The sequence below is a fragment of the Elephantulus edwardii genome, unplaced genomic scaffold (genome assembly GCF_000299155.1).
Source record: "Elephantulus edwardii isolate Elephantulus edwardi_28Jun2011 unplaced genomic scaffold, EleEdw1.0 scaffold00060, whole genome shotgun sequence".
In the NCBI taxonomy this organism is placed as follows: Eukaryota; Metazoa; Chordata; class Mammalia; order Macroscelidea; family Macroscelididae; genus Elephantulus; species Elephantulus edwardii.
Genome location: NW_006399810.1, coordinates 10,412,421 through 10,437,594, shown reverse-complemented (window position 1 = coordinate 10,437,594; position 25,174 = coordinate 10,412,421). Strand labels below are relative to the sequence as shown.

General features: G+C 36.7%; 1 protein-coding gene across 1 annotated transcript; it reads right to left on the bottom strand.

Annotated features, from left to right (window-relative positions):
* Positions 1 to 23,119, bottom strand: LOC102861452 (dnaJ homolog subfamily B member 6-like). The gene is made up of 7 exons (XM_006887658.1): positions 23,041 to 23,119; positions 21,722 to 21,831; positions 11,683 to 11,742; positions 9,907 to 10,017; positions 1,746 to 1,877; positions 1,195 to 1,336; positions 1 to 789 (listed from the first exon to the last, which is right to left on the bottom strand). Exons 1-7 carry the CDS (start codon positions 23,103 to 23,105, stop codon positions 684 to 686), a joined length of 726 nt encoding a protein of 241 aa, XP_006887720.1. The 5' UTR covers positions 23,106 to 23,119; the 3' UTR covers positions 1 to 683.
* Positions 23,120 to 25,174: the final 2,055 nt, after the last annotated feature.

Sequence of the window (25,174 nt, the reverse complement as noted above, 5' to 3'; positions counted from 1 at the left end):
CAAATCCCATTCATGAAAGAATGCACCAAACACATGAGCATTTATTTTTTTTTCTTTAAAGCAAATGACAAAGTCCCAGTTTACCAACTTTACTTTTAAACCTAACCTTAACAATACATATTTAAACAATTTTGAAAACTTACTAAATTGCCAGCGTTCATGCACAACTGGAAAACATCCGTAATTTGTATTAAACCAGAAATGTATTACCATTAATGAATTACTATCTTTCACTATTCAATACTGAAAAAAAATTAAGTTCTTTTATAAAGATTTATCCTGTCAATGTTAACTTCACAGCAGACTGAAACTACTTGGCTCACATTTCAAACAAAATGGATAAAGCAAGATCCATGCTGGTGTTAGTGTACAATTTTCTCCTAGCTCCACTAAAGAATGAGGGTTTGTTTACCTTGAATTTATGTTTAATTAAAAAAAGCAAAGTGCATACATAAATTTACAACAATTTAAAGACAAAAAAAATGGTCCTATTAGTGTGGTCCCAACAATAAACTCAAAGTCTATGACAAATAGGTGCTCCGATGAGCTGTTTATAAATACTTTAGATTAGGTACAGGTATACTGAAAGTAGAGTTCGTTTGAAATCTTCAAAAAAATGTTCCTGTTAATCCTCAAATGGTGCTTGTAATAGTTTAACATTTCTGTTAAATGCGTGCGTTGAATTACTTGTTATCCAAGCGTAGCGGCTGCTCCTTACCATTTATTGTTAAGGACTTTAACTGGCCATCTTCTTCAACTTCTACTATTTCTTGACCATTTTCAACAATTCTGTAAGAAAAAAAATTCATTTAAAAATCTTTTCCTGAAGTTATGAATGCGAATACATATGCTATATTAAATTACATAGCTACAACATACACATACAGAACAGTACACATCATCTAAAGACTAAATACAGAAATAGTGCTACTCAGTAACAGTAAATGTTTCAAAAATTTCTATTTACTAACCTATTAACTTCAGGAAGAATTACACATTATGTCTATAAGCTTTAAAAAAGATTACTTCTAATAAGTATTATATTTAGTAAAAACTCTGACTACCTAATTCGGACATTTAAACAAAAACTCTCATGATGTCAGAAAACCATACACTCTAAATTTACGTTTAGACACATGCCAAGTCAATGGAGCATCAATCAGTAAATCTATTAAAATCTAATAACCACTATACCTCTTTGTAGTGATTTTTCTGCCATTCACTGTTTTAGAAGAAGTTGATATGGATTTGAAGCTGCCCACCCCACCGCCACCAAATGAAGTGGAAGAGAAAGAAGTAATACCACCATGACCCAGTGGAGAAAATGATGTAAATCCTACAGGAAAACAAGAAAAAAGGTTAGGAAAGTGTATCCAATACTAACTTTAACATTAACAAACAAACAAGTTTTATGAAACTAAGTTTATGATATAAACAGTTTGTTCTGCATACATTTACTAACACCAAAAATTTTTACTTTTGTTTTTTATTTTGACTTTTAATAGTACGGCTAAAAATGTTTTTAAAGTGTTACATTTTTTTTGAAAAGGAAAGAAATGACGTTTACTAAAGCATGTATTTACAATACAGGGGGGAAAAAGTTAATGTGTCTCCACTTCTACTAAAAGGAACAAATATATTTCAAATTTCCTCCAATTATATTTGGTGCCATTAAGTTTCATTCACACTGTAAGGCAACTTTATAAGAATTTATTTTTGTGCAGATAAAGAAAGCTAAAAAGTACCTGTGTCAAAAGAAGGAAATCCTCCTCCAAAGGCTGGAAACCCACCAAAAGCAGATAAAAATGATCCTGTGCCTCGGTTTCGACTTCCACGAGGCCCTCTGCGACTCCCAAAAAAGTCCTCAAATGGATCTTCTGCAAGCAAGCATAAATGTAATTTATAAGGTAAACTGTAAAATCTTATCTCCTCCCTCTAAAACAAAAGAATCAGAAATAGATGCATGTCTCCTTAGGCCAAAAATCTTAGCAACAAGTTCCTATTAAGCAGATACATAACAAAGTCTAAAGCACTTTACTTACTAGCTTACATAAAGTGAAAACGTGTTAAGGGATGATACACTCAACCTATTCATGACAGTACATATACCAACAAAACTTTATTAGCATGAGACACTGCCCCGACTACCATGGGAATGACTATGGTGTTTTGCCATCCGACAGTTACTTCACTGAGCATACATCTAGAATGTCTTACTTCTAAGGAAATATAATTGTCGGACATAGTATTTTATCAGATATATCTTAATATAAAATTACTAATGAAAAAATAATCATCATACTGTGTCTGGAAATGACAAAATGATCTAGAAAACAGGATTATTACTGACGGTTGGTTTCTTATTATCAACAAGTACATATTGAAAACATAATATAAAAACCACTATTTTTAAAACCTAAGTTCCATGTCATTTTAGAAATGTAAAATTTGTGATAAACACAAAGGATCAAACATGATGATGAGGAAAACATAAAAACATGGGAGAAAAGAGTAAAGTAACCCATAACAGATTTAGTATGGTCGGGAGCACAGAGTTGATATGTTTCAATGACAACAACTTGGAATAAGGGGTGCACTGTGAGGTGGGCTAGGAGGGGAAAAAATGTGCAACAAGAATTTTTTTAAAGGTGATAGTAAAAATAAAGTGTTACTGTTGTGGTGTACCAGAGTCAGAATTGACCCAAAGCTGACCCTTCAGCAAGTTTTCAGAGGTAGTCTAATTGCCCAGGAGAACGCCCATCCTGAGCAGCTGGTGGCCTCAAACCACGCTGCATGCCTTTCCTACTGCAGCGCAGCTTCTTTCCACTAGGCCACCAGAGCTCCCTATTTAAAAAAAAAAAAAAAGTATTTCTTAAAAAAAGCAAAAGAGGTCATTATAGAAACTGACAGGGGATAAACAGCACCTTTAAAAGCTTAACAACTTCTGATGATATTTAAAAAGATTATCAAGAACAATCTTGATAATCTTTAGAAAGATTATCAAGAACAATCTCTGGCGAGCAAAGAGGTAATGATCCAGAGAAATGTTCAAGAGATTTTCACCATGTGAATTTCCAAAAAAGATGAAAGGGAAAAATCTCACAAGCAAAAAAAAGAAAAAAATGATGTAGCAACAACGTGCTTTTTATTAACAAAACCAGATAGTTTATACTTAAGAAAGCAGCTATAAAATTAAGAACACTTGGTTGCTCAAAGCTTGTTATAACAGCTGGAAAAGGAGAAAAGTACAGAACTGAGGAGAACATGTGTATCATTATCAGACGCTTTAAAATTCATAAAGCACAGGTTTGGCGTTTTCTTCTCCACTTTTACTAACAGATTTTTAACTTATCATTACAAATTAACCGTACAATTTTATAGCTTTCTGTTCCCACATTCCATAGTAAACCCCATCCTTTACAAATTTCTCTTAACAGGTCTTACAGGCCCATGAGAAGAGCATTTACAAGTAATAAAAGGTGGGAGTTGTATCACTCTTTTGTAAATCTCTCCAGTAGTTTTAAGGGCTTTATTCAGTTCAAGTAAAATTCAAACATCTTACTTAAATAGCTTTTAAAATTATTACACCACGGCTTGGAAAGAATTCTGATAGTGGTTATTACTTCTTATTCTGAAGTAATAAATCTAAGTAGTACAAGTGCACTAAAGAACTCTTTCTCTCCCAAGAACTCAAATTCAAATTGATAGTAAACCCCAATCTCAGAGCTGTACACTGTTAATGAGAGGATACTGTCCAGCTTTCTCCTTTGTGGATTCAAACTGCTGCCAGGTCTTTGGATTAGATGTGGAACTCCCTATGGGGAAAGCTTCCTGAGCCATGGGAAAGCTGACATTTCTAGGCCCAGCCTTGCCCACCCATTCCTGGCTGGAGCTCTGGAAGCTTAGTACTTTGCACTGCCAGCCCAAAGCCTTGTGGTCTGAATGCACCAACTGCTCTGTAATAATAAATGATGAGTACTCTCCTCCCATGCCACTGCTTGGAAAAATCTGCTAGAAAGTCAGCTATGAGTCTGTTCCAATTCGATTGTGCCTAACAAACAAGCACCAAAACCTAGATATTATACCTTCTAAAGTCTTACTTGCAGTAACTCATAAGTTTTTATCTTCCTGCTACTGCTATTAAGATATGGCTTCTCACCACAAGAAGATAAATGTAAGAAAAAAAATTGAAAAATGGGCACCAGTTAAGGACACTTCACCAAAGACGACATTCAGATGGCCAACAAGTACATGAAGAAATGGTCAAAATCCCTAGTTCTAAGAGAGATGCAAATCAAAACAACTATGAGATATCATCACACCTCAGTCAGAATAGCAAAATTTAACAGAACAACAAATGCTGACAAGGTTGTCAAGAAACCGGAACCCTTATTCATTGTTGGTGGGGATGTAAAATGGTGCAACCACTGTGGAAGGCAGTATGGCGCTTTCTCAAAAGTTGCAAATAGAGATACCATTTGAGCCAGCAATTCTACTACTGGAAATATACCCCAAAGAGACCAAAACTGCCACCCAAGCAGATATATGCACACCCATGTTTATCGCAGCTTTGTTCACAACAGCAAGGAGTTGGAAACAACCTAAGTGCCCACCAACAAATGGACAGAGAAGCTGTGGTATATTCACACAATGGAATACTATGCTGCACCAAAAGACAAGGAACTCATACAGTATTATTTAAAATGGGTGACCCTGGAAGACATTATGCCGAGTGAAATATCTCAGTCACAAAATGACAAATACTTCATGATGCCACTGCTGTAAAACAGGACATTGGGGTTGGGGGGGGGAAGAGACTGAGAAAGATGGGATAAATAATGTATACTGCATTAAAAAACAGATGAGAGAGAAAACTATTTAAAAGGGCTATGTGATTAGGTATTACTGTCATGACAGAAGACCAGAACAAAAGCTGCATAGTGGAGTAGACCTGGGGGTAGGGACTGTAAAACAATGAAAGACTTTTACTTTTCAAAGAGAAGAGTGTACTGGGGGGGAGGGAGGAAGAGGAGTAAGCAGGGAGAAAAGTTGCAACAATGCATGAATGGAAATCCAAAGTCTCTGTAAATTTTAATTAATATTAATTTTAAAAAGGAGGAAAAAAAGAAATACCAAATATTTAACTGTGCTCCCTTTCAAGGAAAAGTCCAAATAAAATGAAATAAAATAAATGGGAAAAAAAGCATGTGTTATAATGTCTCCTTCCATTATCTCCATGATACATCTGACCAAAAACCACAATGAATACACTAGTATCTGTATTAATAAAATATTTTATTACACAATTTATATACATCAAGTTAAAATTTCTTGCAAGCTAGAGATCCAGAGTAGTGTTTTTTTTTTAATTTATTAAGCGAGTAGTGCCTCAAATTCTGCTGTGCTGTATTCTTCCTCACTTAGCAATTCTTCAAAGTCTTCACTCAGTTCTTCCACACCACTTGCTTCATCCTCACTGGATATAAATTCCAATTCCTCACTAAGAATTTCACCCTGTCCTCGGCTACTGACTTCACTTGGCTCATCTTCACTAAAGACATCAAGTTCCTCACTGGAAATGACATCCAAAACCTCACTGTTATCTTCACTTGTAATGTCTTCTACTGTCTCCTCAAAAACGGGCTGGTCTAATTCTTCACTAGACTCCAGCTCCTCACTTGTCAGATCCTCGAGCCCTGGGAGAGTATGTTAAAACAGAAGTCATGTCTCAGAAAAGGGTAACATTAATCACCCTTAATAAAACTATTAGTTCCCTCCAATGATACATATTTTGAGGTCTACATATGCAAGTTATTTATCCAATGCAACAGTAGTCTTGTCATTCAACAAGGCTTTAAGATTATATAGCCTTGACAAAGACTACAAAAACATGGGGGCAAGGGGGGAAATGATTTAAAATTAAGGGAAAACTTGTAAATTCATGCTTGATTTTCTTAAATTAAAATTAGTTTATGGTTCTAATAAATGTACAAGAGGACTTCGGTTTCAAAATATCAATTTTATTGATTAAAGAAAATAATTTTAAAAATTTATTGAGTAATGAATGCTATCTTAAGAAATAAATGCAAAGCTCAAGTCCGAAATATTTTTCTAAGTTTTGAACTTTGGAAACCAGATCATGAGGGGAAACAGCTGGCACTTAGGTAAAAAGCAAGATCATTAACAGCTTGCTGCAAATATGGACATTATAAGTGCGTTTAACTGACTAGGATGTGAGTGCTGCCTCTTATCCCCCAGCTCTAGGTTTATGGAAATCTACACTAAACATACCAGCAGGTTGTACAGTTACTTCATACATGTAGTAGCCAGGGAGCAGGTTCTTTTCCTGTGTATAAATCCTTAAAGCCTGAAAATGGAAGTCACCTAGAACACCTACAAGAATGGATTAAAAAGAATCACTGCCAACCTAATTACAGTTAAAATACCAGGAAAGTATCTTTACAAATTTGATATTCTGAGCATCTCAATACCTAAAGCTGAATGTCTACCAGTCTAGAATTAAAACACTATTTCCTATATTGGACTCTGCGTAGTTATAACATACCTCTAAAGGGGAAGGGATGGGGAGGTGCAGAAAAAGGGCAAGGAAATTTACTAGAATAGCAGAGGCTAGTGGGTGGATGAAAGGCGAGTAAAGGAATAGGCAAGCTGCAATGGTTACTTGAGGCTGGGTGATAAAAGAACAGTAATTAATTATATAGAGCACAATGTGGAAAAATGGTTTTGTATTTGAATGAATGCATACAAAGGAAATGGTTGAAGGAAAGTTTTTTTTAAAAAAAAAAAAAAGGCAGAAAAAGAACTCTTCCTCAAATTGTTTGTAATCTTTGATCCTTTCAACTGAAATACACCTGCATGTAAAAATCCTTATTATACACAAATTTCACCACCACAAAGAGATATGGAAATCAGTATGGGACAGCAATTTCAGTGAATAAAATTGTATTATTCATTCTCATGTAATTAGAATGTCTATGTTGTTTCTCATTGCTCTGCTGTTGGAACAGACTCACAACTGACCCTCAAGCAGGTTTTCAGAGACTGTTAATGGCACGAATGCTCATCTTTCTCCCTCGAGCTCAAGCTGGTGGATTCAAAGCTCCTGCTGTTAGGATGGTCGCACAATTCCTTACCAGCAGAGGCCATCAAAGGTCCCTAATAGGGTGGCAGAAGTCAACACTAACCAAGAGATTAGAGGTTCAAGTCCACCCAGAAACAATTAGGAAGAAAGATGATGACCTGCTTCTAGAACAGTAGCCATTTAAAACCTCAGGAAACACAGTTCTGCTCTGGCACATAAGGTTAAAAGCAAATTAACAGCAATACTTTACAAAGAACTGCTCAAAGAAAATAATTTTTAAATAGGAAGCTTAGTGTGTCACATATTTCGCCCCCAAAAAAAAGCTGTCACAATCAGATCAGTGACTCTTCCTTAATATTTTATTTTTAAGGATCATGTATCAAAAGATCGAAATGCTTTGCCTCAGCCTCAAGTGTAAAAAGCATTTTGAAAATCTGCTTCATTCCTCTTCGTGCCCCATTCCACCCAAGCACTGAAGCACAAGGTGTAAAGAGAATGTCGCTTCAACACCATGCTATTCACACAAGCCAAGTAAGATGTCTACCCCACTTTTGCTCTCCCTTTTTGAACCCAGTTTACAACACAACTGAAGTTTACGAAAAGATACAGAAGATTAAAAAAAATATTCTATTGTACTAGATTTCCTATCTACATGCAGGCTAATAAATAAAGGATACTGGACCTTTTTTCAATATTTTTTACTATTTTCATTGTGGCCACAATTTAAAGCAAGAGAAGCTTTCAGGTAAACAAAGACTACATGCAATCTTTACCTTATACTTCAAATTTCAAAGTTCCTAGCTTAGTGGTAGCCATTAGATTTTATTTAGGAATAGTTAATTAATGTACAATAGCTGTCCATCCTTAATTCAGTATGACTTCAGGCTATGCCATAATAAAGATTTCTCTATAGAAAGATAAAGAACTACATTTTATAGTCTAATACCTAGCATATATAGTGGATGATTTAATTCTTCTCCAAGTCTATGAGAGGCAGAAGGGAGTCATGCTTGATTCCCTCTATTCTTTGTAGGTAAAACCTGCTTCTTTCATCCCTCTGAGGGTTGGAGGTGAGTCTCTTCAATTAGGCTGCAAGAAATGGTTTTCCTCCCTCAGTGAGCCAAAGAAAAATGGCTGCAGCAGTGGATTGTAACCCTATCCTTCCACCAGTCATTCAGTGCACCGATTAAACAACAGTACCAGCAGTCAACAAAACAAGCAACTAACTAGAACTAAGAGGAGTTCCTGGTATTTATTTCTATCAATCTGAAACAAACACTAAGCACTAGGCCCTACAAAGAATTGCAGCCAATAATAAAATTCATCCTTTCAAAGACCCTGTTGCTGTTAATGTGCCTTTGAGTCGCCCACGACTCATGATGACCCTATGAAGTCTGCCCTGTCCTGACCATCCAGTCTCACTGACTCCAATACAGACACACCTAATGCCACTACCCCACTACGAGGGAAACAGGTAATACCATCTCATTTTTCCATTATCATCTCATAGCAAAGAGTATGTGTATTGCCTTGTCCTAAGTGTTGATTTCTCTCTTCCCCTGCCCCAAGGAAATTATGAACACAGTAGTGAAAGCAAACCACAATTACAGCGAGACAAGCAGGTTTATAGATAACATGTCTAAAATTTTAATATTGTGGTGGTGGTGCACCACAAAATCAGAACTGACCCATAGCTTATCCTCTGGGTTTTCGAAGGCAGTCAACCGCACGGAGGGAGACTGCCATCTTTCTCCCACAGAGCAGCTGATGGCCTCAAATTGCATCCCTTCAGGATTGCAGCAAAGCTTTTTGCCACTAAAATACAATTTTTAATAGCTAACATCCTTTCAAATCATCTGTTGTTAATGTGCCTTTGAGTCACCCACGACTCATAGTGACCGTATGTACAACAGCTCTGAAGCCTGTCCTATCCTTGACTGCCCAGTCTCACTGACTCTAAAAGACACACCTAATGCCATGACCCCAGTTATTGTGCTACTCCATCTCTTCCAAGGTCTTCCTCTCCAGCGCTGTCCCCTTCGCCCTTCTAAGTATGATGTCTTCCTTCAAGGTCTAGTTCCTCCAGGCCATGTGTCCAAAGTACATCAGACAAAGCTTCAAAATCCTAGCCCCAAAAGAGAAACTTTGTTTCACACTCTTCAACACAGACCTATTTGTTCTTCTGGTGGTCCATGTTATGTTCAAGACTCTCATTCAGCACAACTCAAAGGCATCAATTCTTTTGTCATCCTTAGTTACTGTCCAGCTCTCTGATGCAAAGCAAGTAACTGCAAAGACCATGGCCTGGATCTCTAGACTGACACTGCTCTTTACCACTTTCAAGTCCCTAATACCAGACTTCCCCAATGCAATTCATCTTTTTATTTCTTGACTGCTAATGCCAGAGTGTTGATTGTTGAGCCAAACTGATATTCAGCTTCAATCCATACTGAAGACTACAGTCCTGAACCATTGACAGCAACTGTTTCATTTTCCTCCTCAGGTTCAACATGCAAGTTTTATCATTGACATAAAGAAGATAGTATCCCTTTTTTAACCACTTTCTAATTTGAAATAGCAAAAGTTAGAACAATACATAATTAAGAAAATGTATTAAAATCATTTTAATGTGCAGGCAATAAATTTTAAAAAATCTTCAAAACAGAAGGCGAGAAAGAACTTTACAGCTCCCACACAAAGTTTAATGGGAAAGAATACAATGGTAAGTAAACAAAAAACACATTAGCCATCACATATGTAAGACAAAACAAACAAAGTCATTTACATAGATGAACTTAACTTACCAAAGAAGTCAAAGGAAAATGGGTCCCTTCCACCAAAAAATTCCCTGAAGACTTCATCTGGATGACGGAATGTGAAGCCAAACTCAAATGGACTATCAAAATGACTTCTACCTATACCTATAAAACAGGACAGAATTTCTAGTATACCAATTCCATTTTTTCATAAATAATTATTTGTACAGAAAACATTAAATAAGACATGATCACAAGCAACAAATGCTGGCGAGGTTGTGGAGAAACTGGAACCCTTATTCACTGTTGGTGGGAGCGTAAAATAGTGCAACCACTGTGGAAGGCAGTATGCTGCTTTATCAAAAAGTTGCAAACAGAGATACCAATTTGACCCAGCTATTCCACTACTGGGAATATACCCCAAAGAGACCATAACTGCCACACAAGTAGATATATGCACAACCATGTTTACTGCAGCTTTGTTCACAATACCAAGGAGTTGGAAACAACCTAAGTGCCCATCAACAAATGAATGGATAGAGAAGCTGTGATATTACACAATGGAATACTAGGCTGCACTGAAAAACAAGGAACTCATACAGTATTATTCAAAATGGGTGACCCTGGAGGGCATTACGCTGAGTGAAATATCTCAATCACAAAAAGACAAATACTGCATGGTGCCACTGTTGTAAAACAGGACTGACATCAGGGTTGGGGAGGAGACTGAGAAAGATAGGATAAATAATGTATACTGCATTGAAACAGATGAGGGAGAAAACGTCTAAAAGGGGTATGTGGTTAGGTATTTTTGTCATGACAGGAGTCTAGAGGAAAGGCTACATGGTGGAGTGGACCTGGGGGAGGGTTTGTAAAACAATGAAAGAATTTTTCTTTTACTTTTCCAAGAGGGTAGGGAGGGGAAAAAAGTACAATAATGAATGAATGGAAATCCAAAGTCTGTAAATTTTTACTAAAATTAATAATAAATTTAAATTTTAAAAAAGGAAAAAAATAAGACATGATCAAAAAGAAAATGTTGCATAAATCTAAGGCTCTCAGAATACATAATGAACCTGTCCCTGACTAACAAAACCGTATGCAGATTGCTAGCTTTCTGAATTTCATAACAGCAATCCCTTTCAGTCAATTTCTTTTTCCATATTTAATTCTTAATAGAGAGGGAGAATGAGAATGTTTGTGTGTGAGAAATCAAAATGTTATAAAGTTTTCTAAAAAAAAAAAATAAGTGTATAGGTGAGCTCTGGTGTCCTTGTGGCAAGAAGCCGCACTGCAATCCCAGGGGTAAGTGGTTCAAATCCACCAGATGCTCTGCTGGAGATGGAGGGACAATCTCCTCCTGGACTAGTCAGATCTGATTTGATGGTACACACAAAAAATAGTAACTATTTTTTTTTTTTTTAAAAGGGTACAGTCATCCTATTGGTACAGCAAAGGATGGAACCTGGTTGGCTGGGTATCAGATCCAGCAAACAAAAACGTCAAGAAGTTCAAACTACAGTTTTATTAAAATAAGGTTACAAAAATATTCTAGCTATAGAAATTACTAGTCTACTATTTCTAGGCCAGTAACTTTTTTTAAAAACTGCTATCAATTCCTCCTCCCTTTCTTCCATTCGAGGCACTGTCTATAGGGTGCATCTGTATTTACTTCCAAAATGTAAAAAACACTTTATGAGATCTCACTAATTTAAATTCAGAGCAAATTCACCTGATTTATCAAGAGCATCTCCACACCACCTCTTCTCGCCATTAAAATTAAAAGGGGGTGAAAAATCACAAATTTTAGTTAAATCTACGTACCTTCACTTCCACCATTCAATCCTTCTTTGCCGTATTTGTCATAAATGTCTCGTTTTTTCGCTTTAATGTAAAAAGAGAGGAAAAATGTTAGTACATCCTATGAAGGTTTTCTTCCTCAAAAATTCAATAGGAAGAACAGTTCCCAATTTTTAAGTCAAAGATCCAATGCATTTTATACAGGTTTTCACAATTAAATTTTAGGGTATTAGGCCAGTCCTTACTTAAAATAAAAATAAAAAAGTGAAAAAAACCTTATGGTCCTCTCCTTGAAAACTGGAAAAAATCATTATACATTTTATAAAAGTTATTACAAACACTCATTTTACCAAATTCTTTCAATCCACTGTGTCACATAACCCACCAGTCCAATGTCAGTCTGTTGTTCTATATAAAACTACCCCATGGTATTTTTATTTTCTGCATATGCATGCATGGAGCTGCATATCAATATGATTAAATAAGAAAAGATGAATTCAAATTATGGTACAGGTGAAGAATATCAGACACCTGAAAACAAACAAGCAAATCTGTTTTAGATTAGGTATAAGTTAGGGTGCAAGGATAGGGAGACCATCTCACCAACTCTGCAAGTTATCAGGAAATATCAGACTTTGGAAAGGGGTATCATGCCTGGTAATTCGTTCTTATTACATGCTATTTATTTTGGCTCAACTCCAGCATGTTTTCAGAGGCTATAATTCAAACAAGAGTACAATGGTAATCTATCTCTCATAGAGCAGTTAGTTGATTTCAACCATGTGTCCTTAGAGTGACAGTGAAATTCCTTACCACAAGGCCACCAGAGCTCCTTTGGCACAGTGGCAGGTCAATGAGAGAAAGAAGATCCTTGCTGAAATGAGGACTGGCACAATAACTTAATTACAGGCCTAAGTGCAGGGGAAATTTTGAGGATGACACAGAATCTGCCAAGGTTTAGACCTACTATGTTTAAAGCTGCTATGAACTGGAGTAAATGCAGCAGCATCTGACAAAAGCACCTAGCACAGCCCATTAAAATCACATTACAAACGCAAAAAAATTTTAGCATTAGAAGCGCGTGTTTTCTTACAACAAAGTTTAACTTAAAGGGTAAAATCTGTAGTATAAAATGGCAAGATGCTGGATGCAGGAAGAAAGCTGATGTACCAAAGGACAGCTAATTTTAAACAGCCAGCCCAGAAACAAATGCAAAGTTGGACCCAAAAAAAAAAATACACTGGTGTTCTTACTATACACATTTTACAATCAAAACAGCAAAAATACTTAGACCTGTAACTACCTCTGAGGTATGTACTCCCCAATCCCTCATAAACTCTGCAAATCTTGCACTAAAATAAAACTATCTGTAGAGAAAAGTAGTTTCATAGGTAAATCATTCAAACCATTTTTTGTCCTTCAAAACCTCATACTCATTCACACACTACCATCAAATCAAAACCAACTTAGGACTTCAAGTACCCTCTGAGTTTTCAGAGTCTATAAACTGCACAGGAGGAGAATGCCCATTTTTTTCTTCAGAGGAGTTGGTGAATTTGAACCACCTGCGTTTGGGCTGACAGTGAAATGCCTCTCTAGGCCATCAGAATTCCCTTTGGTAACTGTTGTTGCTGTTATGTATCATGATCAGAAATGACTCAGCTAACCCTTCAGTGGGTTTTCAGAGTAATGTACCACGTGGGAAGGCATTCTTTATCTTTCTCCCTTGGAGCAGTGGGTCGATTCCAAACTCATGCCTTTGCGCTAACAAACTCCTTACTATCTAAGCACCAGAGTTCCCTAGAGACCTAAAAATAACTACCCTGGAGGAAACTTATATAATAAGGTGAGTCAACAAGTAAAATAACCTACTTAAAATGTAAAAAAAAAAAAAGTTCCAAGCATTATTATGGTCATACCACGTATCTATAACAAAAAAATTAAGGTTAGCATCAGTCTAGCTCAATGGACATTCTTAAAATCTGAGCTATTTATATTTGAACTACTGTAAGTGTCTGGATTCAATGTTTGGGTAACAAGTTATTCAACTAGATGCCTGGAATTTCCTTCAAAATAATGGGAAAGGAGTTATATAAAGCAAGGTCAGTCACATGTTAGTAAGTTTAAACTGAATGCCAATAATAAAGTCCATCTTAAGACCAAAATATTATGTCAACAGTGATCTAGAATTATCGAATTGTACATGACTATGGGTCTGCGCCCAGCAATGATCTCTAATCTTTTAAATACCTTTGCCTTTACTCATATTATGTCATCCAAGACTGCTTTCTGCCAAGGCCTTGTAAGTACTTTTCTAGTTCTCTTACAATGTATCATATTGTCTCATAACCCACACAAATTCTAAAACTTGATTATAACCAGACAGTCTTTCAAATGATAAAAGTAAACACACTAACTATTCAAGCTGTAAGCATCTTCATGGAAAAAAACTTAGCTAAAAACTTTAGTTGTCTTAATCTGCATTGGATGTTCATTTTCTTATTTTAGACTTCCCAAACAAAACAATGACTGGTTTTAACATGTTTTTAGTCTTCATATGATTATTAGCACATTAATAAATGGTATATACTTAGGAGATAAACTGCATAATTACCACCAATCTTCACTATTTCAGATCAGTGAGAATTTCATTGTTAACTTGGCTTTCATATGTAGTTCAAGGGGCACATTAGTCTGATTCAGATAGCTCTCTATTGTGTATGTAACTTGTGTACATTACTCTGAGAAGTTTTCTTAACTATAAAAATGCAAAGCACTGGATTGCTTGATGACGCCAACTGGAATAATGCATACAAAATACTTGGCATAATGTGCACACTAACAGAACGAGATATACATGAGCTTTCTCAAGTGAGTATTATAACTGGATAGTATGTTTATCAGTACCCCTAGATTAAAACAATTTAAAAGCTTTTAGTATGCCTGATTAAGAAAGGACCTGAGGATTTTTCTACTTTATAAACTGAGCTGCTTATGTAATTTTCAGTATTTCTAGGTTTTTGTTTGGCAGACACAAGAAACATGCTCCAATTACATTATGTGTTTGTTTTTAGGTGTTGTCACGTTAGAACTAATTGACAGCTGACACTCTAGTGGATTTTTCAGTGGCTGTACATCACAAAGGAGATTTCCTGTCTTTCTCCGACAGAGTAACTAGTGGATTCAAGCCACGTACATTGGGGTTAGTAGAGAAACTCCTTACACTAAGACAACAGAGGGCTCTTTTAATAAATATATACAGCTATACTTCAAATCTTTTTTGAAGTAAGGTAGACATCTGTGAACTCAATAACCAAGTTATGATAAGTTTAAGCTTAGAACTACTAGCCCTTCCAAGTCTATTTTACAGATATAAAGATGTAATACTTAAGTATGGAGTGCTCTACTTTTGTTATCTTATGTTGTGCAGTATCAGGAGAAAAGAACATAAAAGAATTTCATGGAGTGTATACTGCCATCATTTTGACTCTCTGTCCCACTGCTCTATTAAAAACAAACAAACCTTGCTGTTTATTATTTTAAACTATTACTACTTTAAAGCACAGTCTTTATGCAGAAGTGCTTCATGATTTAATATCAAGAGGTCTTTTTAATAAATCCTGGGAAATTTATTTCTTCCTAAGAAAAGATTATCTAATTGTACAAAGAATCCCTTTTAAATGTTAGGCACCAATGGGTATGGGAACTCATTTTCTTCTTAGAGCCTTGATTTAACAATGAAACCATGTAGCTTATTCAAGGACCTAATTTCCATTTTATAAATAAAAAGGGGCATTTCACAAGTTTTTCTTTTTTTTTTTAGAAGTTTTTCAATTGTTCTGTTCAAGGTACCTTTAATTTGATCACAGATTAAAACACTGTTTTACAACCACGCAGTATAGTATTAGTCGACGCTAGCTTAGAAAAAGGGAACCAGAAAAGGACTCAGCATGGATTTCAGACTTACCTGGTCACAAATGTTTTTCTTTAAAATTTTTTGTCACTAATGCATGTTACATAGCATTAATTAAAACAAGGCTTAGATCTATTCCTGTATTTAAATTCATTTAAGAGCCTTAGTAGCACAACAGTTTAAGCAATGGATTGCTATCAAGAAGTCTGCTGCCTGCTAGCCAGTCTGTGGGAGAAAAACATGACCATTTGCTTCCCTAAAGATGACAGCTTTGAGAAACCTTTGAGAAATATGTATGGGACTGTTCTACTCTGTCCTTATAGCCACTATGAGCTGGAATTGACTTAATTGGGGGAGGGGCTGTATGTGCACATATATACACGCTAATTAAAAGATCTTCGTAAGTAGATCACAGGTTTAATTATTCTATATTATCTCCATTACTATGAGACCAAGAAGAAAAGAATGGTGCCTGGCTACTATTACTGACCATTTTTTATAAGTCTGATAACAAACTTATATCCAGAATTTATAGAATACTCTGCACCACAACAAGATAAAAGCAAATAACCCAATTTATATGGGCACAGGCTTTGAACAGACACTTCACCAAAGACGACAAATGTGTAACAAACATATGAAGAAATTTTCAAAATCCCTAGCTCTAAGAGAAATGTAAATCAAAAGAACTATGGGATACCATCTCACCCCAGTAAGAATAGCAAAATTCAAGACAGCAGCAAAAAACAATAAATGCTGGCAAGGTTGTGGAGAAACTGGAACCCTTATTCACTGTTGGTGAAAGTGTAAAATGGTGCAACCACTATGGAAGGCAGTAAGGTGCTTTGGAAATAGAAATACCATTTGACCCAGCAAATCCACTACTGGGAATATACCCTAAAGAAACCAGAACTGCCACCCAAGCAGATATATGCACACACATTTACTGCTGTGTTGTTCACAATAGCAAAGAGATGGAAGCAACCCAAGAGCCAATCAACAAACAAATGGATAGAGAGGCTCTGGTATATTCACACAATGGTATATTATGCAGCACTGAAAAACAAGGAACTCAAGAAAAATACAAACTGGTTGACCCTAGAGGACATTATGCTGAGTGAAATATCTCAATCACAAAAGGACAAATATTGCATAACGTTACTGCTGTGAAACAGGACTGGTATCAGGGGTTGGAGGTAAACTCTGAAAAGAGTGGATAAATAATGTACACTGCATAGAAATAGATGAGGGGAAAAGAACTGTTTAAAAGGAATATATGATTAGGTATTATTTATGATAACAGTCTAGTATAAGAGCTGCATAGTAAAGTGGACTAGGGTGGGAGTGGGGAATTGTACAACAATCAAAGATTTTTTTTTCTCCCCTCCAAAGAGAAAAGCAAGCAACGGGAGCCAGGGAGGAAAATGTCCAACAATCAATAAATGGAAATTCAAGTTCTCTATAAACTTTCATTAAAAATCTCAATTTTTAAAAAAAGTACACTTGAAAAAAATCCAAAAGATGAATACTGTTTAAAAAAAAAGGGGGGGGGGGGCAAGCATAACACAACTTGACATTTCTACATCACACTGTGACTAGGGGAACCAGAATCTAATGCTCAGAAATATATCAATCTAAGGGAGCTCTGGTGGCCTAGTGGCAAGACGCTGCACTGCAATCCCAGAGGTACGCGGTTCAAATCCACCAGATGCTCTGCTGGAGAAGGAGGGGGCAAACTCCTCCTGTACCAGTCAGATCTGATTTGATGGTACACGTAAAAAATGACACAATAAAAATTAAAAAATAAATAAATAAAAATAATAATCTTTAAAAAATATAAATCTTAAACTGAAACGATTCCACTAACTTCCATCATGAAAGTTTACTGTTTTCAAGGTATGATTTAAGTTCATGAGTACTGTACACCAATGTTTATAGCAGCATTATTAGAACATGGAAACAGTCCAAATGTCCAACCACAAGGAAATGGACTGAGAAATTGTGGTACATTCACATGATGGAATACTACAGAAAACGCTGAACAATGATTTTGAAAATCAACGACCTATCTTGGCAGGGACTTAAGAGCATTATGCTAGGTGAACTCATTCAGTCCCATTAGGACAAATACTATTTAAGACCATTAATGTGGAAACAGGTAACTTGTAAAACATGTATGAGGGTCCAAAGGGCAGGGGGAAGAAGCAGAGGGATGAGGATAGGAAGGAGAATAATCATAGGGTCACACAATTTGATCGGTAGAAAGAGGGGTGGGTAAAGGAAAGGGGAAAGATCTGGTGTAAAAAACAATGTATATAAACTTTTGGGAGAAAAGTGTGGCAATGAATGAATGGAAATCCAAAACCTCTGTAAATGTTTATTAAATTTAAAAAGGGTATATAATAAAAAATAAAAAGGGTATAAAAAAATTAACAATGTACATAAACTTTTTAAGTGAAACAGTATAAAAAATTTTGTTTAAAGAAAAAAATCTCAAACCTCCCACAAATAAAAAGATAGTCATTATCAGAAGAGGTCTCAGATAGTTAAAGGTCTTATGATTTCTTTGGTCTTTTTATAAAACCTTTTCTTGTGATCTAAGTGAAAGACTTACCAAGTTAATGGGTTTTTTCCATTCAATGATTCATGTAATTTTGTTTTGGGATACAAGTTGTAATCCTTGCACTGTAAAACATTTTCCCCCGCTTTCATCCTGTGATTCTTGTTTCCACTCATCCTCTCCCTTCCTGAACATTTACCCCTTGGCAAATGCTGTCCTTTCACTCTCATATGACAGATAATGTCCTTGGACTTGATCATCTCCCTGGTGGTACTGGTTACATAATAAGCCTACTGTCATGGCTGAAAGTTCTTTTTTTTTTTTTCTATAATTATATTTTATTAATTTTCATAAACATTTACAGAGATTTTGGGCTTCCACTCATTCATTGTTGCACTATTCTCTCTACCCTCCTCCCAGTTTGTTCTTGTCCAAATGCCACAGTGCTTGTCAAAGCCAGTTCTGATTAATCTTCTTTGTCAGTGTATCCTTTGCCATTCCCTATCACTCCTCCCTGAGAGAGACTTCACCCTGAGTCATAAGGAAAAGGGGACGGCGTATTCTCTTAGCTACTTCCTGCTGAAAAGGGACGCTGTGGGTTTCAGGGTGAAGATCTTCTCTCACTACTCTAAAGCCTACTGTCATGGCTGAAAGTTCTGACACGGAAGTTCAACTCCAGGTTCGAGGCAGGGCTAAAGCAAGAGCCATAGTCTTGAGGGTTCCAGTCTCTTAATACAGTACTTATTTCTTCCTTTATTTAGAACCCTCTATTGTGACCCTGTTCAGTGGTCAGAGGAGCTAGCCAGATACGATCTTCTGGTCTCAAGGTCATGGAAGTTACTCCTCAGGTGGCCCCAGGTGCTGCTCAATGAAGCAGGATATGCACAGTATACACAATGTGGGTTATGTTATATCAACTGATCCTCTTGGCCCTAAGACTAAGAATGCAGGCCTTATGAACTACATTTCCTGTGTATTTGGTTATTTCATTTATTCATGTGTTAGTACCCATAATAAATTAAGTACACATGAGATGGTGGAGCTCAGGCAAGGTAATGAAGATTTGGGATTAATGCTTCTAAAAACCATTATGTCATGTCACCACTGGAGAAGTAGGGTTTGTTGGGGTTATTTTTTTACCTGTTTTTACTATTTTAAATATTCTGCTTTTCTCATCATCCTCCACAGCTTGTGTGTTTAGTCCTACCTGTGACCTTAGAATATGTCTCATTAATACCACAGTTGTGTTACTCCTTTTGACATGACATAAAATTAAAAATTTGTGGTGACCAAGTTTGCTACAAATTGATAATAATTTTATAAAGCTATGATGATGTCAATTTAGGAAAACTTTTAAAATAGAGAATGCAGCATGTGGCCTGCAGGGAGAAGCCCCACATGCAGCCTAACTGTACTCTTCTGGCCAGTTTTTCGCTTGCAGAGGAAGACGGGAGAGAGCCAACCCGAGCGCCACAAGGAGCTCGCTGCCTCAGACAACCATAATGTGATTCCTTGTTCTACTGCAGTTATTATTATTTTAACCTTAAGTGGTTCTATTCACCCTTTCTCCTTTTGTGGAAGGGGAAAGCAATAATAACTACTGTTAGGCCAAAGATCAAAATGGAGGTTGAAACTCAACTCAAAAATCCCGTGCCAGGCTATTTTCCAAAACCAGAACTCAGAAAATCCTATGTCAGAACATTCCCTAAAATCAAAACTTAGAAAAACCCTATGCCACGACATTTTTCTGAAACCAGAACTAAGAAATCCTAAGTCAGGACACTCCCCAGAACCGTTTCCCTAGACCAGAAACTTTATGCCCCAATAGACCACTGTAATGACCCCATATAAAAATCCCAAGTCCAAAACCCAGTGCTACTCCCCTTGCTGGAGACCAGCACGCAATAAACTCTGAGAAATGTTTCTACCTCGGCGTGGTTCTTGGCTTTGACCCGAAACCTTTCACTTACCTTGAGTTACAATTAACCACTTGGTGGAAAGGAAGGGACAATGATGGTGGCTCTAGAGCCAGAAGGGCTATTCCCAGCTGTGGTAAGGTGCAAAGTCTGAACCTTAGAAGAACGTGGGGTAGGGGAGAGGCACCAGGCTCAACTAGGGAGAGCTGCCTTGTATGTCTGAAGAACTTTATCTAGGCCTATTTCCTCCATCTCCTCCTTCAATACACCTGGTAGTAGCACCTCCAAAGCCCTTTTAACTGTAACTCACAAGTCTGTTCTCTCTAGTTTTGCTCTTTCCTATAGGTAACCTGAACACTGGGTCTTGTTCCAGAACCTGAACCTGGTTCCAGACACAATAGGGCAATATAACTGACTCGACGGCACATAACAACAACAACAAGGAAGTGAAGATAGATTTAGCCTCAAAGTTCAGCATCCACTCCCAGCGGAATCACCCATGCAAACATACTGCAGTCCAGAGAGCAGAAAACGTCATGAAAAGACCTTCTAACTGAACAAGGCATGTAGCTTCAACTCAAGACCACCAGTAAAGTGTTAAAGTGGGCTTCCCATCCCCTTCATCTCAACACCCCTGTTTAGCATGAAGCAGCCAGAGTCTGTATCCCTATTCCCAAATGGGAAACCCACAAATAAAAAAGACAATCTCTTGGAGAGGGGGAAATTAATCACCATTGGACTATATGCCCACCCTTACCATGCCTTTTCTGGTCCTTGCGGGTTCTTATTTCCTTTATTCACTCCCTCCACCCACCAAATTGTGGAACCCTGCAATTTCATCACATCCCATCCTCACCCTTCTGCTCTTACCCCTTACCCCATCTATGTTTTTTTATCATTAAAAAAAAATTGAGAATGCCTGTGAAAGTTAGCACATATTTAAGGTTCTTGATGCTTAGCAGCTGCACTAAATTAGCCTCAGTAAATGCTCATGGGTGACAATTTCACCTACCAACAATGTCAGTGATATTCAATAAAGCATTTTCACATAAAAACTGAAATTCACTAAAGGTCCTCCAATGAAAATGGTACAAGTCCTTTCAAGTAGTGAAAAAAAGTTACCATACTGAGACAACGTGGTAAAACAGTTAAGAATAGTTAACTATTACCTATGGGAAGAGAAGTGACAGAAATATTCAAGGAACCTTTTTCTCCAATTAAGTTATATCAAACACTTTAAAAACACCTATCCTAAGGAAGCTCTGGTGGCCTAGTGGCAAGAAGCTGCACTGCAAACCCAGAGGCACACAGTTCAAATCCACCAGATGCTCTGCTGGAAAAGGAGGGACAATCTCCTCCTGTACCAGTCAGATCCTATTTGACGGTACACACACACAATATAATAAAGATAAAATAAAGTAAAAAAAAAAATACCTATCCTAAGAGAATTTGTGGGAAATCAAATTGGCTTTATAATATTCATAGTTAACTATAGGGAAATCAAATGGGGAAGAGGAACAGAAAATTCAAGTCTCTGAAAGGAAATAAAGTTTTCTTCTTGGAGGCTTCAAAATATAATTTCCTTTTCCCTATATTATGATGACTATCATTCTCACCAACCTATTCAGACTTGAATAGGTTATTGCTAATACCAACAAGGTTAGTGTTACTTACCATCTGATAACACTTCATATGCCTCAGCTACTTGTTTGAATTTTCTCTCTGCTTCATCCTTATTCTCAGGATTTTTATCAGGATGCCACTTCAATGCCAATTTACGATATCTAGAAAAAAGTTAAGTGTTTTAATGACATTTAAACTCTGAAATCTGGGCTTCAGTTTGAAACTAGAAGAGTTATGCAATGAAATGGCTTCAGAGCTGCAAAGTGCCTAGATTAGTATTAACTAAAATCTTAAAATGGCTTTCTCCAAAGTTCAAATATGTAAGCACTAATTAAAAGTATAAGCAAACATATATACAAATAAAAATCTACCGGGAGCTCTGGTGGCCTACTGGCAAGAAGCTGCACTGCAATCCCAAAGGTACTCGGTTTATATTCACCAGATTCTGTGCTGGAGTAGGAGCGGCAATCTCCTCCTGTACCAGTCAGAACCAATTTGACCGTACACACACACAAAATATTAAAATTTTAAAAATAAATAAATAAATAAAATTCTACCCATGCTTGAATAACCAAAATATCCACAACATGGACTCTGGTGATTCCGTTAAAAAGAATTAAAACCCAGTCATAACCCAGATTGTTTTTACTCTTGTATTCATCACTAGGTATCTAAATGAATGCATCTGAATCACAGCCCCTTTGACAAATGGCAGAGTCTACATTCATGAAGACTAGCCCACCTGAGTTGTGTGCACCAATAGGTGAACTTTGTTTCTCCAAAATAAGCACATCCAAGTTTCCCTGAGAGATAGCCAATTTGCAAATTATTCTGTCACCTGGGACCTGTACTCCTGAACTCAGATAAGTCCTGATCAGAAAGGTTAAAGCAATCAAGTAATTCTCAAACTTTAATATGAATCAGAACTGATTTGCAGTCCAACAGCCTTAATTTTCATGCAATTACATTCAGGAAGTTACTAGTTAAGAGTACCAAGTCAATTACATTTCAAAATCCAATGTTAAAGCGTTTTGTACAGCAAATATTTAGCAAGGGGGAAAAAAATAATTTAAATCTGTATTAAGCAGAGACAGGGCCCCACTGCCCTAAAGGCAAAATAACAAGCCCTAAAGGCAAAATAACAAAAGTAAATCAAATAACCTTTTTTATTCTTAAGATTATGCCAAGGTTTGAGAGTGCAAGTATTTACGTGTGAACATTCTGTTTTAGATATATATATAATTTTACCATGCAGCATTAAAAAGCTGTTACAATGCAATAAAAATCGTTTAACAGGTAAAATACAAAATTAAACACTATGCAATTACCAGTGTAAAAATTGTAAATATTTCAAGAATAAAACTACTTACGCCTTTTTTATATCCTCAGGTGAGGCATGTTTCTGCACACCTAGTACTTCATAGTAATCCACCATGTTTGAGCAGGTTGTTGGAACAAGACCTGTAATTTAAAAAAATTGTTGGTCAATCACAAACTGTCACATTTTAGTAAATAATGAGGGATGAAGATAGAATACAAAACAAAGGAGGGAGCAAACAAACGCTGGCAAGGTTGTGGAAAAACTGGAACCCTTATTCACCATTGGTGGGAGTGTAAAATGATGCAACCACTATGGAAGGCGGTATGGCACTCTCTCAAAAAGTTGCAAATAGAAATACCATTTGACCCAGTAATTCCTCTGCTGGAAATAAAGAAACCGTAACTGTCACCCAGGCAGATATATGCACACCCATGTTTATAGTGGCTTTGTTCACAACAGCAAAGAGTTGGAAACAACCTAAGTGTCCATCAACAAACAGATGGATAGAGAAACTGTGGTATACTCACACAATGGAATACTACGCTGCACTGGAAAAAAAGGAACTCATGCAGTATTATTCAAAATGGGTGACCTTGGAGGACTTTATGCTGAGTGAATTATCTCAGTCACAAAAGGACAAATAATGCATAGTGCCACTGTTGTACAACAGGACTGACATCAAGATTGCAGTGAGACTGGGAAAAAATTGGATAAATTATGTAGACTGCATTGAAACAGATGGGAAGAGAATAGTTTAAAAGTGATATACGATTGGGTATTACAGTCATGACAAGGGTCAAGAACGAAGGCTGCATAGTGGAGTGTATTGTGGGGGGGAGGGGAATTGTATACCAATGAAAGAATTTTTCTATTTTTCAAAGAGAAGAGCGAAGTGGGGGTGGGAGGTGGGCAGGGAGTAAAAATGCAACAATGAATGAATGGAAATACAAAATCTCTAAACGTTCATTAAAATTAATAAATTTTAAAAAACTAAAATGTCTAGCAAACATTTCAAGTGTATTATACACACACACACACACAAACACACACAGGGAAAAAAGGAGGGGAAGGTGGTCAATACAGTTCAGCATCTACTGGTCCTAAATGTGAATGAATTTGTGGTTAAGTTAACCACTAGGACTGTCAGGCTGGGCCTTACTTGGGAACAGAGTACAGGACTCTGTAAATCCTTTGCTGATACAGGATAAAAAAGCTCAGACAGTCCAATAATAGCCTAACTAAACAAACACAACAGGTGATGGAAACAGACACTCCCTGTCTACTTGCTCACCCACTGACAGGCTCACTTTGAGGATCTTGTTTTCATAAAGTATGTAGTGCTCAGTGATCTTCAGTTACCTCATTCATCATTCAGACACTGTACAAGATTCTAAGGCTACAATGATGAACACATACACACTGTCCTTAACCTGAAGAAACAAAATGGAGACAACAAAGACACTTTCAGATTTCTGTAGCTCTCACTACCCAAACAGCAAAAGCCTTTACATATGCAAGTTACTCAACCCTCAGAACTTCGTCTTTCTAGGAGAGAATAAACAGGGTTTTAACTACAGGGCTCCTATTTTTCAATTATCCAACAAAAGGCCTTTTTCTGTTATCCAATCAATAGTAATAAGTTACTGGCATAGATGTAAAATAGGCAGTAGAAATCCTCTTCACTTCTGGTAGGTTAAATAGATTCTTACTTCATAGAATTAGTATCAGAATAAAAAGAATGTATGTTTTCACTAGTTAAGATGCTATGACCTCCATTTCAATTTGGCATGTCCCCTAGAGAAAGATGGGTCCAGAGCCACTCTAGAAAATTGAGCCATGGCTTCTGCTCTGGACACAAGTGACCAAAATAAGTCTAAAAGTATGCAAGTCTCAAAGTATGTCGTAAGGTAAGTGTTTCTGTCATTAAGTGAGACTAAGTGGTCTTCCTTGAATGGATCTTCTAAGATCTACTCAATAAAAGAACCCGTTGCATATGAGATAAACAATTTTTCAATTATGATTGAAAAGGGGAGAAAGAACTATGGTCTTTGGTCCCATAAACTAGTCAGGAACTGCAAAACACTTTTAGTAATGGCAAAGAATCACCCTTTAGTAAGATGCTGCAATCACTGTGTCAATCAATCCATCTTTTGCTGAAGAGTTGTCATCTTTCCACATGTAAA